This window comes from Polypterus senegalus, chromosome 9 (assembly GCF_016835505.1).
Source record: "Polypterus senegalus isolate Bchr_013 chromosome 9, ASM1683550v1, whole genome shotgun sequence".
NCBI lineage: Eukaryota > Metazoa > Chordata > Cladistia > Polypteriformes > Polypteridae > Polypterus > Polypterus senegalus.
The window spans coordinates 174,888,578-174,901,474 of record NC_053162.1 but is presented as its reverse complement, the minus strand read 5'-3'; the positions used below and the strand labels follow the sequence as shown (position 1 = coordinate 174,901,474).

Below are 12,897 nucleotides of genomic sequence, written 5' to 3'. Positions count from 1 at the left end.
CCACCACGCCCTCGAACCTTTGCAGTTCGCATACCAGGAGAAGGTGGGAGAGGAGGATGCCATCATCTATATGTTACACCGATCCCTCTCCCACTTGGACAGAGGCAGTGGTGCTGTAAGAATTATGTTTCTGGACTTCTGCTTTCAATACCATCCAACCTCTGCTCCTTAGGGACAAGCTGACAGAGATGGGAGTAGATTCATACCTGGTGGCATGGAATCGTGGACTATCGTACAGACAGACCTCAGTATGTGTGTCTCAGGGACTTCAGGTCTGACATTGTGGTCAGCAACACAGGAGCACTGCAGGGGACTGTGCTTTCTCTGGTCCTGTTCAGCCTATATACATCGGACTTCCAATACAACTTGGAGTCCTGCCACGTGCAAAAGTTCGGTGACGACACTGCTATCGTGGGCTGCATCAGGAGTGGGCAGGAGGAGGAGTACAGAAACCTAATCAAGAACTTTGTTAAATGGTGCGACTCAAACCACCTAAAACTGAACACCAGCAAAACCAAGGAGCTTAGGATTTTAGGACGACCAGGCCCCTCATGGACCCCGTGATCATCAGAGGTGACGGTGTTCAGTGGGTGCAGATCTATAAATACCTGGGAGTGCAGCTTTATGATAAACTGGACTGGACTGCCAATACTGATGCTCTGTGCAAGAGAGGACTGAGCTGACAATACTTCCTTAAAAGGCTGGTGTCCAACATCTGACCGAGTTCTATCAGACAGTTGTGGCAAGCGCCCTCTTCTACGTGGTGGTGTGCTGGGGAGGTAGCATAAAGAAGAGGGACATCTCATGCCTGGACAAACTGGTGAGGAAGGCAGGCTCTATTGTAGGCACGGAGCTGGACAGTTTGATATCTGTGGCAGAGTGACGGGCGCTGAGCAGGCTCCTGTCAATCATGGAGAATCCACTGAAGAAAAAACACACAATGCCGAATTTCCTTTGTTAATTGTATGAAAAAAGGCTGGAGATGTCAACATTCAAAAGGGCAAGTATGAAGATGGGTGTGGGTGTGTGGATGGATGAAAAGTGAATGGGACTATATAATAGAAGCAGCACGGTGGCGCAGTGGTAGCAATGCTGCCTCACAGTAAGAAGGCGTGGGTTCGCTTCCTGGGTTCTCCCTGCGTGGAGTTTGCATGTTCTCCCCGTGTCTGCACAGTCCAAAAACATGTAGGTTAGGTGCACTGGCGATTCTAAATTGTCCCTAGTGTGTGTGGGTGTGTGTGCCCTGCGGCGGGCTGGCACCCTGCCCAGGATTTGTTCCTGCCTTGCACCCTGTGCTGGCTGGGATTGGCTCCAGCAGACCCCCGGTCACCCTGTTTTAGGTTATAGCTGGTTAGATAATGACTGACTAACTGACTGACTATATAATAGATAGATAAATAAATAGATGTGAAAGGCACTGTGTGATAGAGAGTGCCTGTGTAATTGTGAAAACTGGTAGACAGCTTTCTGCTATAATGTGCCATTCTTTTTCATTCCATGCCTGTCAGGTATAACAGTGGAAATCAATACTGACAAACTGCTCAAACCACCCTAAGGCTGTGGGTTCAAATCCCGCTACTGACACAGTGTGACCATGAGCAAGTCACCTGACCTGCCTGTGCTCCAATTGGGAAAATCAAAAAAGGAAATGTAACCAATTGTATCATAAATGTTGTAAGTTGCCTTGGATAAAGGCTTCAGCCAAATAACTAAATGTAAATGAAGCAGCATATACGCTCTTGTAGTTACCAATAATATAGCGAGAGCTGGGATTTAATACTCTAAATATTAAGATTAACAATGACTGAAACATGTAAGTACTGAATATGCATGTCTGTCCATCCATCCATTATCGGAGTATACTTTTCCTATACTGAATGGAGACAGAGCATATTTTTTCCAACATTATAAAGAAAGCTGAATCCAGCTGACTGCAGGGTTTTCACACACTGCTTTTGATTTAATTTATAATCTAAATCTATGATGCATTTGAGAAAAAACACGATATATGCACACTAAAAGGAAAACACTACTACTCACACAAAGAGCAGGGGAGGACTATGGAGAAAAAAACAAAACAAAAACAAAACAATTGAACAGTAAAACACAAGTGTGTTAACGTTTTATACTGAGGAACAAAATTAAGGGCTAAAAAGGCACGGTGTGCTGTAAAGGTAAAATCAATTTTTGAACTACAGATACTATATTAAATCTATAACAAAAAGCTGCAATCTGCTGTTGTAGCAAATTCTTGTTCAAACGGACCTTAATTAACTTTAAGGGGCCTTTAAAAGGCAATTTAAATCCCAAATACATTTGTGTATTCTTTCGTTCTTGTTAATTAAACTACATAAGTACATTCTTTGTTCATATTGTACTCTTTGTTTAAGCTAATCAAAGAACTTGTAAATTAATAATAAAAGAACTGGATACAGCACAAGATCACACAAATAAAAGTACAAGGATAGAAAATTTTAAGCAGGGCAATTTAAATCACCAGGCTAGCTAGCCAATAATCCAATGTGCAATATCACAAGGTTCAGAACATCATATGAATTTCAGATATAAATAACGTCCTGTCTGAGAGCGATGTCAGAGACACACAATACATCAAAGAAAGAAACACCATTTCGTCAGGATTTAAAGAGATTGCAACTCATGCATCAGCCCGAATATTAAATCTAAGAGCCGCCCAGGACAACACCCTTTTTTGACATTGTTACTCAATATCAATAAGCTTTCTAAGTCTATATACATCCAGACTTTGCTATTCATATTTTGTATTGTTTTCCCTTCAGCTGGTATTATTTTATTAAGTAGCACAGTGCTTTTAAATTTCCATACTTTGCAATTATATCTAGAGCGGCTCAAGTAATAAGGTAAATACAGGACACCTGGTGTAGGGAAGACTGCTACTTTCTTTTATTAGAGGGTTGGCAGGCTGACCTGCTAACGTGAAGAACAGTGTGGTAGAAATAAAACATGGTTGACTGATAAATGGCTTACAGTGATCCCTCGCTATATCGCGCTTCAACTTTCGCGGGGTCACTCCATTGCGGATTTTAAATGTAAGCATATCTAAATATATATATATCACGGATTTTTCGCTGGTTCGCGGATTTCTGCGGACAATGGGTCTTTTAATTTATGGTACATGCTTCCTCAGTTTGTTTGCCCAGTTGATTTCATACAAGTGACGCTATTGGCGGATGGCTGAGAAGCTACCCAATCAGAACACGGATTACGTATTAAATAAAACTCCTCAATGACATACGATATGCTTCCCGTGTGGTGCTTAGCACACTTCAAAGCTCTAACAGCTCGTATTGATTGTTGATTGTTTGCTTTTCTCTCTCTCACATTCTCTGCTCCTGACGGCACTCCTTTGAAGAGGAAGATATGTTTGCATTCTTTTAATTGTGATAAAGAACTATCATCTCTGTCTTGTCATGGAGCACAGTTTAAACAGTGTGGGAGAGTTTCTAAGGGCTTAAAATATCTATCTATATAAAAATAACCATACAAACATATGGTTTCTACTTCGCGGATTTTCACCTATCGCGGGGGGTTCTGGAACGCAACCCCCGCGATCGAGGAAGGATTACTGTATAACCAATGGGTGTATCAGCCTTCATGTGTCTAGGATATCCTTCGGAACCAAAGTAGCATTTAGGTCTGTGCTATATCCGTGGACACCAGTATGTCATTCACACAGAAGATATCGAGTCCCTGGACAGAATGCTGAGGAGCGATAGGCATTGAAGGCATCACTCATGTACCTGTGTGAATAGGGTCGGTGCATGTGCGTCTTTTTGTGTGGAAGAGTAGACCAGCCTAGTGACTAACTTGGCGAGTTCCACTCATCCCTCAACAAAACATATGGCACAATAAACGTTACTAAAAATGTTAAATCAGAGGAAATTAGTGGAAGAAAAAAAGAAGAAAAAAAAAAAAAAGAGGCTTTAGGTCTGCGGGTTCAAAGCCAACCCCTGACTATGCTCCTAATAAAATTGTATGCATTGTTAAAATGATATATACCTAAAGCTTTTTTGTAAAAATAAAAGTACGATTCTCGGTTGGACAATTATAGCCATTACACCCCACACTGACAAAATACGAATGTTCTTTATGAACACCAATGTTAACCTATACCGTCTTCCATTCCTCTGCCTTGTATTTTGCATTGAAATCAACATGCTTGCTTTTCATATCGTTAAGATGCTTGCCTAAAAATTAGACAAAATAATCTCCTCAATAGTACCTTAAAAAACTGCAAACATAAATATATTTGGCACAGAGGCATTTGATGGTTGTAAGGTTATACAAGGGCTCAAACAGATGGCTCTTTATTATTTAATGACTGAGCCATCTTACCTTACCAGAATGATGAAGTTAGTGGCCCTGCAGCAAAACGTCTATGATGTTGGGACTGCACTAGAAGTACAGCTGTACCACTTACCTCTCCAGAATATCTATTTTTTGATGCAGAAGTTTGTTCTCCTCCACAAGTGTGACATTCTTCTCTCGAACACTCTCTACTTGGCTGCCCTGCTGTTCTACCTGCAGAAAGAGAATAGCTAAGGCCAGCTGCAATAAATGAATTCTGATACTGAACCTTTCCAGAATTAATATGATATTCAGCTAAAACTTGGGGTCCGTTGGGGGTGCAAGGTAAAAGAAAGAACAAATCAGATTACTTTTTGTAATCCTCTGTGTACTCCCCCCAGTATTTAATACAACTACTTAAGTACTAGTGTGTTGTATCATGTTAGCCATTATGAATGTAGTGAGAAGTCAAGAAAAATGGCACCTTTTATTGACTGACTAATAAGATTACAGTAAGCAAGCTCTCGAGGCAACTCAGGCCCCCTTCACAACTGTTGTTAATCTGTAATAAAGTGCTAAAGTTGGTCACAACATATTGACTTATCCTGTATATGCACATGGTTCCTGTCATCTTGCTGTTATAAATAAACTGTACTCTACCTTACATGTCATGTATAAAACTGTCTAAAAGACAAAAGCTAACAATTGGTAAAATAAAGGTTGCATTGGACTAACAGAAAAGGTAATAGGCTCTCCATCTGCCAGGTGCTGAAATGCAGCCTGGCAGATATAAATGGTTCTTGAACCCCCCTAAACATCACAGGTTCAATAGCTAAGTTCATTTTGTATGAAGAACCAAGTTAAAGGTGGTGTAAAAGAATGGCTATTTTTGTCCAATGTCTTACTTAACCCAGTCAATCAGAAAAATATCACATTGGTAAAGATTCTGGATATACCTGTGGCAAAGAATGTCATCACCCTGTTCTAACACTACCAGCTGCCTGACTCAAATCTCCACTGCATCAGCCACTTAAAACACTTGTGTGCTAGGCTGGGCACATGTCTGCTGACCAGTTTGCCTCGGGAAGCCCTCACCTTGACCCGCAGTTCGGTGAGGATAGTGGATTGTTCAACTGTCTTCTTTTCGTAACTCTGCACCTGCTCCTGACAGTCCTGTAGCTTGAGCTCAGTGGCCTTGAGGAGCTCTGGAAGGGGCTCGAGGTCAGTCAAACGGCCTTGAAGTTGCCTCCGGACCAGCTCAACTTCCTTGTTCACTTCCTCATGCAACTTTTGACTTTCTCGTTCAGCCATTTCCAATTTCAGGCAGTACTCATCTGCCTCCGTGCGAGTCTTCAGTATCTATGAGGAACAAGACCTTTAAAAATCAAAACCAATGGCCAACTGAGGTACACTAGGACAATCTCAGAAAAGCAACATTCCTGAAAATGCTGCTTCATTAGAGCAATTCTTCCAACAACTTTCTTGACCAAATGTAAAATAGTTCTTGCAAGTGTTTTAGTTTGGAGTAACGTGGCTATTATAAGCCAAAAATGATTACTTGAAAATATTTTCCCTCCATTTGTTTTTATTTTTATGGTAACAAACCTGTGATTTGTAGTTATCTACCAGATTCTCATATTGTTTGATTGAAGCCTTCAGTTGCTGAACCTCCGTCTGGGAAATATTTATTTTCTCCTCATTTGCAGATATACTGGCCTACAAAAATAATAAATAAAAATATCTGGAAATGAAGGCGGGGAAGTCTTAGAAAACATGACTGTGTTTAGTAAAACTGAGGACTCAACAGCATGTGTGTGACTATAAAAACAGTTTTAGCCTGTAACAAACCGCAAACCTCACAACTATGAATCAAAAATGCATAAAGATTAGTGAACTGTCATGGTAAAGTTTCAAGTCGATTGTACAGAACTTGAGACTGGTTACATTACTGAACTCTCTTAATCCAGGTCAGGGCCTCCATAGTAGCCAGCATTGGCACAACTCACATTCCACTCAGATTAGGTCAATTCAAATTAACACATCTAAAATAAGAAACTATGCAAAATCTACAAAACAAAGATATGACTGGACTGTATATACACAAGAAAATGACTTTTTCCATCTTTTATAGTTACTAAAATACACAAAATTTGAATAGAAATGTTTTGTTATTTTTATAGTTTTAATTTCAGCTGAGCAATTTGATAATAAATAGCAAATTTCAATCAAAATAAATAAGCTGTTCAGATGTCTGTTCGCAAGTCATGCAAATATGGGTGAATCAATTTTCACAATTTGCATGTGCTTTGCCACTGGTCCAACTTCATATACAGGATATACAGTGCGCCATATTAAAGAGAGGGGTCAGAATAGTTGGGGCAACCCAAAAACCAGTGCCAGGACTACAGGCAACAGGAGTACGCTAGAGCTATAAGAAGGCATTGTGATTAGCACAACAGAGTTTTTCTCCTGGCCAAGGTGCAGTCTTAAAGTCCACAGGATATGTATTAATTTTAAATTAAATTTAATTGTCTTGCTGCTTTTGTCTAAGTGTATGTCTCATCGTGGGTTGTGTTTATCCATGTTAAATTTCCAACAGAAAGCTTTTCCCCCATTTATTTATACTTTGACTAGTCAAGAATAAACCTAAAAATAAACAGACACATTCATTTCAAAACATTATCTCTCGGTGTAATTTACTTAATGTGTATTAACACAGCCGTTGTGAAAATGACATCTCTTCCTACATCAAGAGGACTTAATTAGCACAACATACAATATCATTTTAACACATACACCAGTGCTCCATAAGTTCAGTATGGAGACACCCTGTGGTGGCAGGTTTTCATTCTCATCAATTTCCTTCTTTAAGGAATTGACAGCTAAAACACAAGTTAACTTTAGTAGGGCATCTGTAGATGGACGGCACCAATGGGGCTGTAGCATCAAACACAATCATATTCATAGTTAAATGTACATGTGAATAGAGGATGGCGAGTGTCAGCCTGGCATCACAGAACAAAATATTTCATGTTCAGTTATTTTGTTTTAATTAGCTATGTTTTGGATAACCTTTATTTTTACATATGTAGAACCACAACCATCTGTCATAATTAGCATCTCACCACTATGAAGTGCACAAAGAAATTTCTGTTCCATTCACTAGTTACAAGGTTAATCTATTTGAATTAAAAAAAGTTACCTTGAGCCGTTCATTTTCCAACTTGCAGGAGGTGCTCTCGGAGGTCAGTCGGTGCAGCCTATCCAGCAAACCTTCCCTCTCTGCTCGCCCCTTGTCCTCTAAATTGTGTAGCTGATCTGTCAAATCGGCAACCCGGCTAGAAAGAACCAAGAAAGAGCTGCAATTGTAATGTACGGTAAAATGTAACGTAGATATGCAAAAATCCCAAACCTATTCTTTGTAAACTGACATAAAATCCATCCATCCATGTTCCTAACCCTAACTTATTTATTCAAAATGGGGTTATTTGAAGCCACTTTCTATTCCAACTACACAAAGCACAAGTTGGGAACCATCACGGGATGATGTGCCAGCCCACTGCAGTGCACACTTAAAAACACAGACTTGCAATCATTCAATTCGGGCCAATTTAGAATTCAAATAATACTGTGACCGGAAAAAATCCACTCAGAAAGGTACAGGGTCATGTTGACACTAGAAAAACAGTTCTAAGGTTGGGATTTGAACTTTACAAGCAGGACTTGTAAAAAGTGGCTCCTTAAAATCAGAACAGTTGGTCAATTTCATTTTAAGCTCAAATTAGTTACATTGCCAAATTGAGTTTCTGCATCCATCCTGTGAATATTAGGTAATTTCATGCAGTTATGATATTGATGGGGCAGCAGACAACAGTAAGAGAGGATTTACTAGGGGAACCAGAAAAAAAAAAAAAGTACTTTAAATGCTTACATTATGGTTTATCAAGAGGCAACATACCTTTTTCTGCATAAGAAAGCAACAAAAATCAGGTATCTGTTGCCATACCCATTACGTACTCCGGTTTGTCCCTTTAGCAAGTACAACACCCTATTATGACGTGCCTTTGAAAATCATTGGTGCTTATGTTCATTTTCAGATAGTACTGGAGTGCAATGCATACATGTAAATTTACTTAAGCAAGTGCTCCCTAATTCAACTATTTAGCTTTGCTGTTGAAAATATTTTGATTGGGACCATTTCAAATGTGGAAGTTAGTTCTGAATATTTTTATGCATGACTGAAAAGAGTTGTAGTAATATATATATATATATAAAAAAATACTACATTTATACATGCATTTATATATATATATATATATATATATATATATATATATATATATATATATATATATATATATATATATATATATATACATGCATTTATATATATATATATATATATATATATATATGCGCAGTTTAAATGGATTTAATAAAGTATGAAAAAATAATGAAATCACAATATTGTAGCTGTTTTGGCAAGTATTGAAAGTTTGTAAATATGATGTGTTGAAAACTGCACAAATTATTTTAAGTTGAATATTTTTGGACTTTCACATTGATCCTGATCTGTGACCATAATGAGGCAGGGCCACAAGACATCCACACAAAATATGTGCCTCTCTCAACAAATCACCAGAATAAATTCTGCTCTGACTTGTTCAAGACTGTGATCTCCATCTCCAACTGGTTATTCTCCTTCACTGTCTGGCTGTGCCGACTCCTCCAGGTCTCAGCTGCTGCTAAGGCGTCTGCCAGTTGCGACTCCTGCATATGAATAAAAGATGATGTATGTAAGCAATTAAAACAATTCTTCTGCAAAAATAAAATATGAAAAGCTAATTCATATGTTAAGGAGATTTGCAACGTTCCAAGTTGGGTGCAGCTGCCATCAAGTCTTTGAACCCAGGACTGTCGGCAGTCATGACCAAGATAAGCTGGGCAATCAGGACCCCTACACAGCAAGAGTACACTGCATAGTGCAATAGTGCTGTTATTAGCAGTGTATCAAAAATAAACTGCAGTCTTCAACAAATAAAAATGTTCCTTAAAAACCAGTGGTCATGTAAAAATGTAAAACCATCTGGGCATAGGGTTACAATCTCATACCAGTCCAACGCTCCTCTCTTCCCCTCTCTCCCCAGCTCACACCAACTGGTCTTTTTCAGATAACTGAGTTGCTGTCACCTGCCAGGATGCATAGACCCAGTCCGCTCTCTTCTCTTATGCTCCCTTTGTGTCAATAGAATCCCTGGGAGGCTTTACCAACCTCCCCTCCACTTATAGACTGCTCAGCTGGGACAACCCTCTGAGCACCATTATTCAGTCTCTCACGGGGTCTCAGACTGAAATGCCTCCTCTCCGTTGCACTGACTTACTCTCCCTCAGCTGCCTATCTATCCTGCTTAGGCTCCATTTAAGCAGATGTAGGTGCTAATTACATACCCCAGAGCGCTAATCAGGAAATTGGCCAAACCATTCCTGGCTGCCCAAGAATGTGGGCTCACCAACTTCTTCCATCAAGACCCAATGCTGGCCTGCCTTTCTAAACTGGCCTCTCTCAACACAAAATTGAGTAAACTCCTGGCTAGCCTGGTCTCCAGATGGCTTTTCCAAATCCAGCTGGATTAACACATCACTTGTCATGTTACATTTTCTCTTTTACATAAATAAAGATGCTAACTTATGTCTGCATTTAATCAAAACTAGAAATCTGATTCAATCCTCGAATTTTTCAAACTGGTAGCGGTTACCACCTAAAATATCACCTTGTCAATGAGCTGCGTGTTAAGCTGTTCGACTGTGTCTTCACAACGCTCAGCCCGCTGCTTCTGTGCCCGTGTAGCCCTCTTCAGTGCTTCTTTATCTGTATCACATTGTCTTTTCAATTCCTTCAGTTGTTCCAAGAGATGATCCATCTCCCCTTGTTGCTGGGCCATGGTCCGCTCTAGGTTCTATGCAATAACAAATAATGTAACATAGAAAATAAACAATGGGTGCTAGAATTGCTTGATGCTCTTTTATATCAATTTATACATTCACCAATTTCTTAACATTTTTTTTCCAGAGAAAAATCACAAGCACACAAAGCAATGGTTTCAAGCAGGCGTCAACATAAAATGTCTGTTGCTATGTGCTGTGGCTTCTGTTGGTGCATGTTCAGCATCTCTTTGGCGGCATTGGCTGTGTGGGGGCACCTCAACTGTCAGCAGGAATGCACAGTGGGCCCGCTGCTTGCCTGTCTTAGCACAGCAGGTGGGTGGCGGTGGTTGCAATGTGATGCAATATGATTTGTACTTCTTGACATCATAAGAGGTGGTTCTACCAGGCAAACATTTGTGTAGGCGCATCAGCTTCACAAAAATGTTCAGCACTATGATCAGCTGGGGACTGATCAGATGATGCTGGCACCTCATTTTTGTTTTTGATATCCATCTCCAGATCACTTGCATCAAACTCGGATTCCGACAAGTCAGAGTCCTATTCAACGAAATTACGTAAAACGGAATATGGAATATGGATTATTTTGCTTTGCACATTCGCGTTGGTGTCTTGCCAAATGTCGGTGCTATTTTAGAGATTGTTTGCTCTTCGCTACTCATGCATGCATAGGGAATCAAGGTTAAATCAACAAAGCTATGCCACTTTCCTTCTAGCAAAGAGAGTCGAATTAAAACGTAAGGGTCAGTTTTTTGCAGTTTACAGCTGATTACCGTCCTCTACTCCTAAATTTTGACAAAAGTCGACTTTAGCCCTTAAAGAGTTAAAGAGTAGTAAATGAATAAGCAATGGGTTCCTGGTGTGAAGTAAAGATTTCTCACTCTGTACCAACATGGGGTATTCCCAAACCCCCAGTTATTGTCAAATTCTTCTATAGGTCACCGTTTAAATGTGACTAATTAGCTGAGCTGGTGCTTCAATCAGATGACACCATCATGGAAATTTTTATTAACCAAAGGTTCCGATAGCTAAACACAGAAAGAAGAGTTACCCTGATCTGGACAGTCAGACGGTTTCCTTCAGCTTCCTTACTACGTAGCTGTCCCTGCAAGTGAGCTCTTGTGGTCTCAAGGGCTTTGGAAAGCTCAGCTGTTGTTCTTGCATTGTCCTATAGAAAAGAGGCATGCAATGCTGTAACTGAAACCTTTGAATGACACAGAGCCATTCCATACTGGTTACATTTTTCTATATCTGACAAATGATGCAAAATATACAGTATCTGGATTACAATATCAACAGAAACACTAGGACTTATTTATTTGATGTTGGTGTCTTCACTAGATTAACAATACAAGTACAGCTTTATTAGTTATTGAGGAGAAAGGAGCAAACGTGAAGAGGAAAATATGAACTGTTCATACCAAAATACAAAGCTGCGTCTAAAGACAGATATCAAATTAAACATATGGATATATAAAGACAAGCAAATTAATACTTAAGACACCTGCAATGTTATTCATCCACATAGCTACAAAGGTTAGAAGAGATTGTAAAAAGAAAAAAAATGAGTGTCAAAACTAAAACTAAAAAATATTACAACTCTGTGCTAAAACAAATTTCACATTTTTTTTTAACATCCACTATGGTACATACATACATACATACATGAATATAAATAAATAAACCCTCTTTTAAAATTCACCTTTTCAGTCTCAACTTGTAGGAGAAGCTGTCCAACCTCCATTTCTCGCTCTTGTAATTTTCCCAATAGTCGCTAGAAAGTTAGAACAGAAAAAGAAACAAGCACTCAAATGACTTAAAAAGTGAGACAGCAGTGTGAAAAGCAGATGGGGCCAAATGCTTTGGCATAGTTTTATTGTCTGATAAAGGACTGGTTCTGACAACACAAGTCAAAAATTGTATGTTACTTTGACATTATAGGAAACAAGACAATTAATTTCAAACAGTACTAACTGTGGGCCTCATAGGTTTTGTCAGTTTTTGCCGCACTATACTGTTTCAGTAACTTGTTAATTCCTACACTTCCTATTGCAAGATTATGGCAGGTGGAATCCTCATTTTAGTTATTTACTTATTTGGCTGACACCTTTTTCCAAAGCATCTTACAAGATCTAAGATACGATTGGTTCCATTACTTTTGTTTTTACAGTTTCACAGGCAGGTGAAATGACTTGCTCATGGTCACATGTGCGTTCAAATCCTGCTGCTGGCAACAACCTCAGAGTCTGAAGTCCTAAGCCCACAGCCTTAACCACTACACCACACTGCCTGCCATACTTGTTCTATTGTACTGAGGAGTTATCGCTTTGTTTAAATGAGGGCTATGTACTTCACTCACCGCATTCTCGGCTTCTGACTCAGTCAACTTCTGCAAAAGGACTTCCTTCTGCTCAGTCAACCTCATTGCATCAGTCTGTAAATCAAGACAAGAAACAACTTAAAACAGGCTGTCACAAACAGTAGATATTATATTTTCATAAATATTATTTCATGCTCCTATGGTATAATGGAGCAAATGTAACTCTGCAGGACTTTTCAACAAACAAGCACTTATTGTTTTTCACTTAGCCCACAAGGAATGTGGCTAAAATTCCACAGCCATGCAAC

The 12,897-nt window shown here is 39.4% G+C and overlaps 1 protein-coding gene across 4 annotated transcripts in view; it reads right to left on the bottom strand.

The window, feature by feature from the left end:
- Positions 1-12,897, bottom strand: part of LOC120536025 (outer dense fiber protein 2-like) — a 29,618-nt gene that overhangs the window by 5,469 nt on the left and 11,252 nt on the right. For 2 of the 4 annotated variants that reach the window (XM_039764315.1, XM_039764317.1), the window contains exons 8-16: positions 12,629-12,703; positions 11,972-12,043; positions 11,321-11,437; positions 10,098-10,283; positions 8,966-9,096; positions 7,529-7,664; positions 5,932-6,042; positions 5,422-5,685; positions 4,460-4,560 (exon numbers count right to left, since the gene is read on the bottom strand). In XM_039764315.1, coding sequence (XP_039620249.1) covers positions 4,460-4,560; positions 5,422-5,685; positions 5,932-6,042; positions 7,529-7,664; positions 8,966-9,096; positions 10,098-10,283; positions 11,321-11,437; positions 11,972-12,043; positions 12,629-12,703 — 1,193 coding nt within the window. The remainder of the gene's footprint in view (positions 1-4,459; positions 4,561-5,421; positions 5,686-5,931; positions 6,043-7,528; positions 7,665-8,965; positions 9,097-10,097; positions 10,284-11,320; positions 11,438-11,971; positions 12,044-12,628; positions 12,704-12,897) is intronic. The other 2 variants (XM_039764318.1, XM_039764319.1) reach the window with 1 other exon arrangement.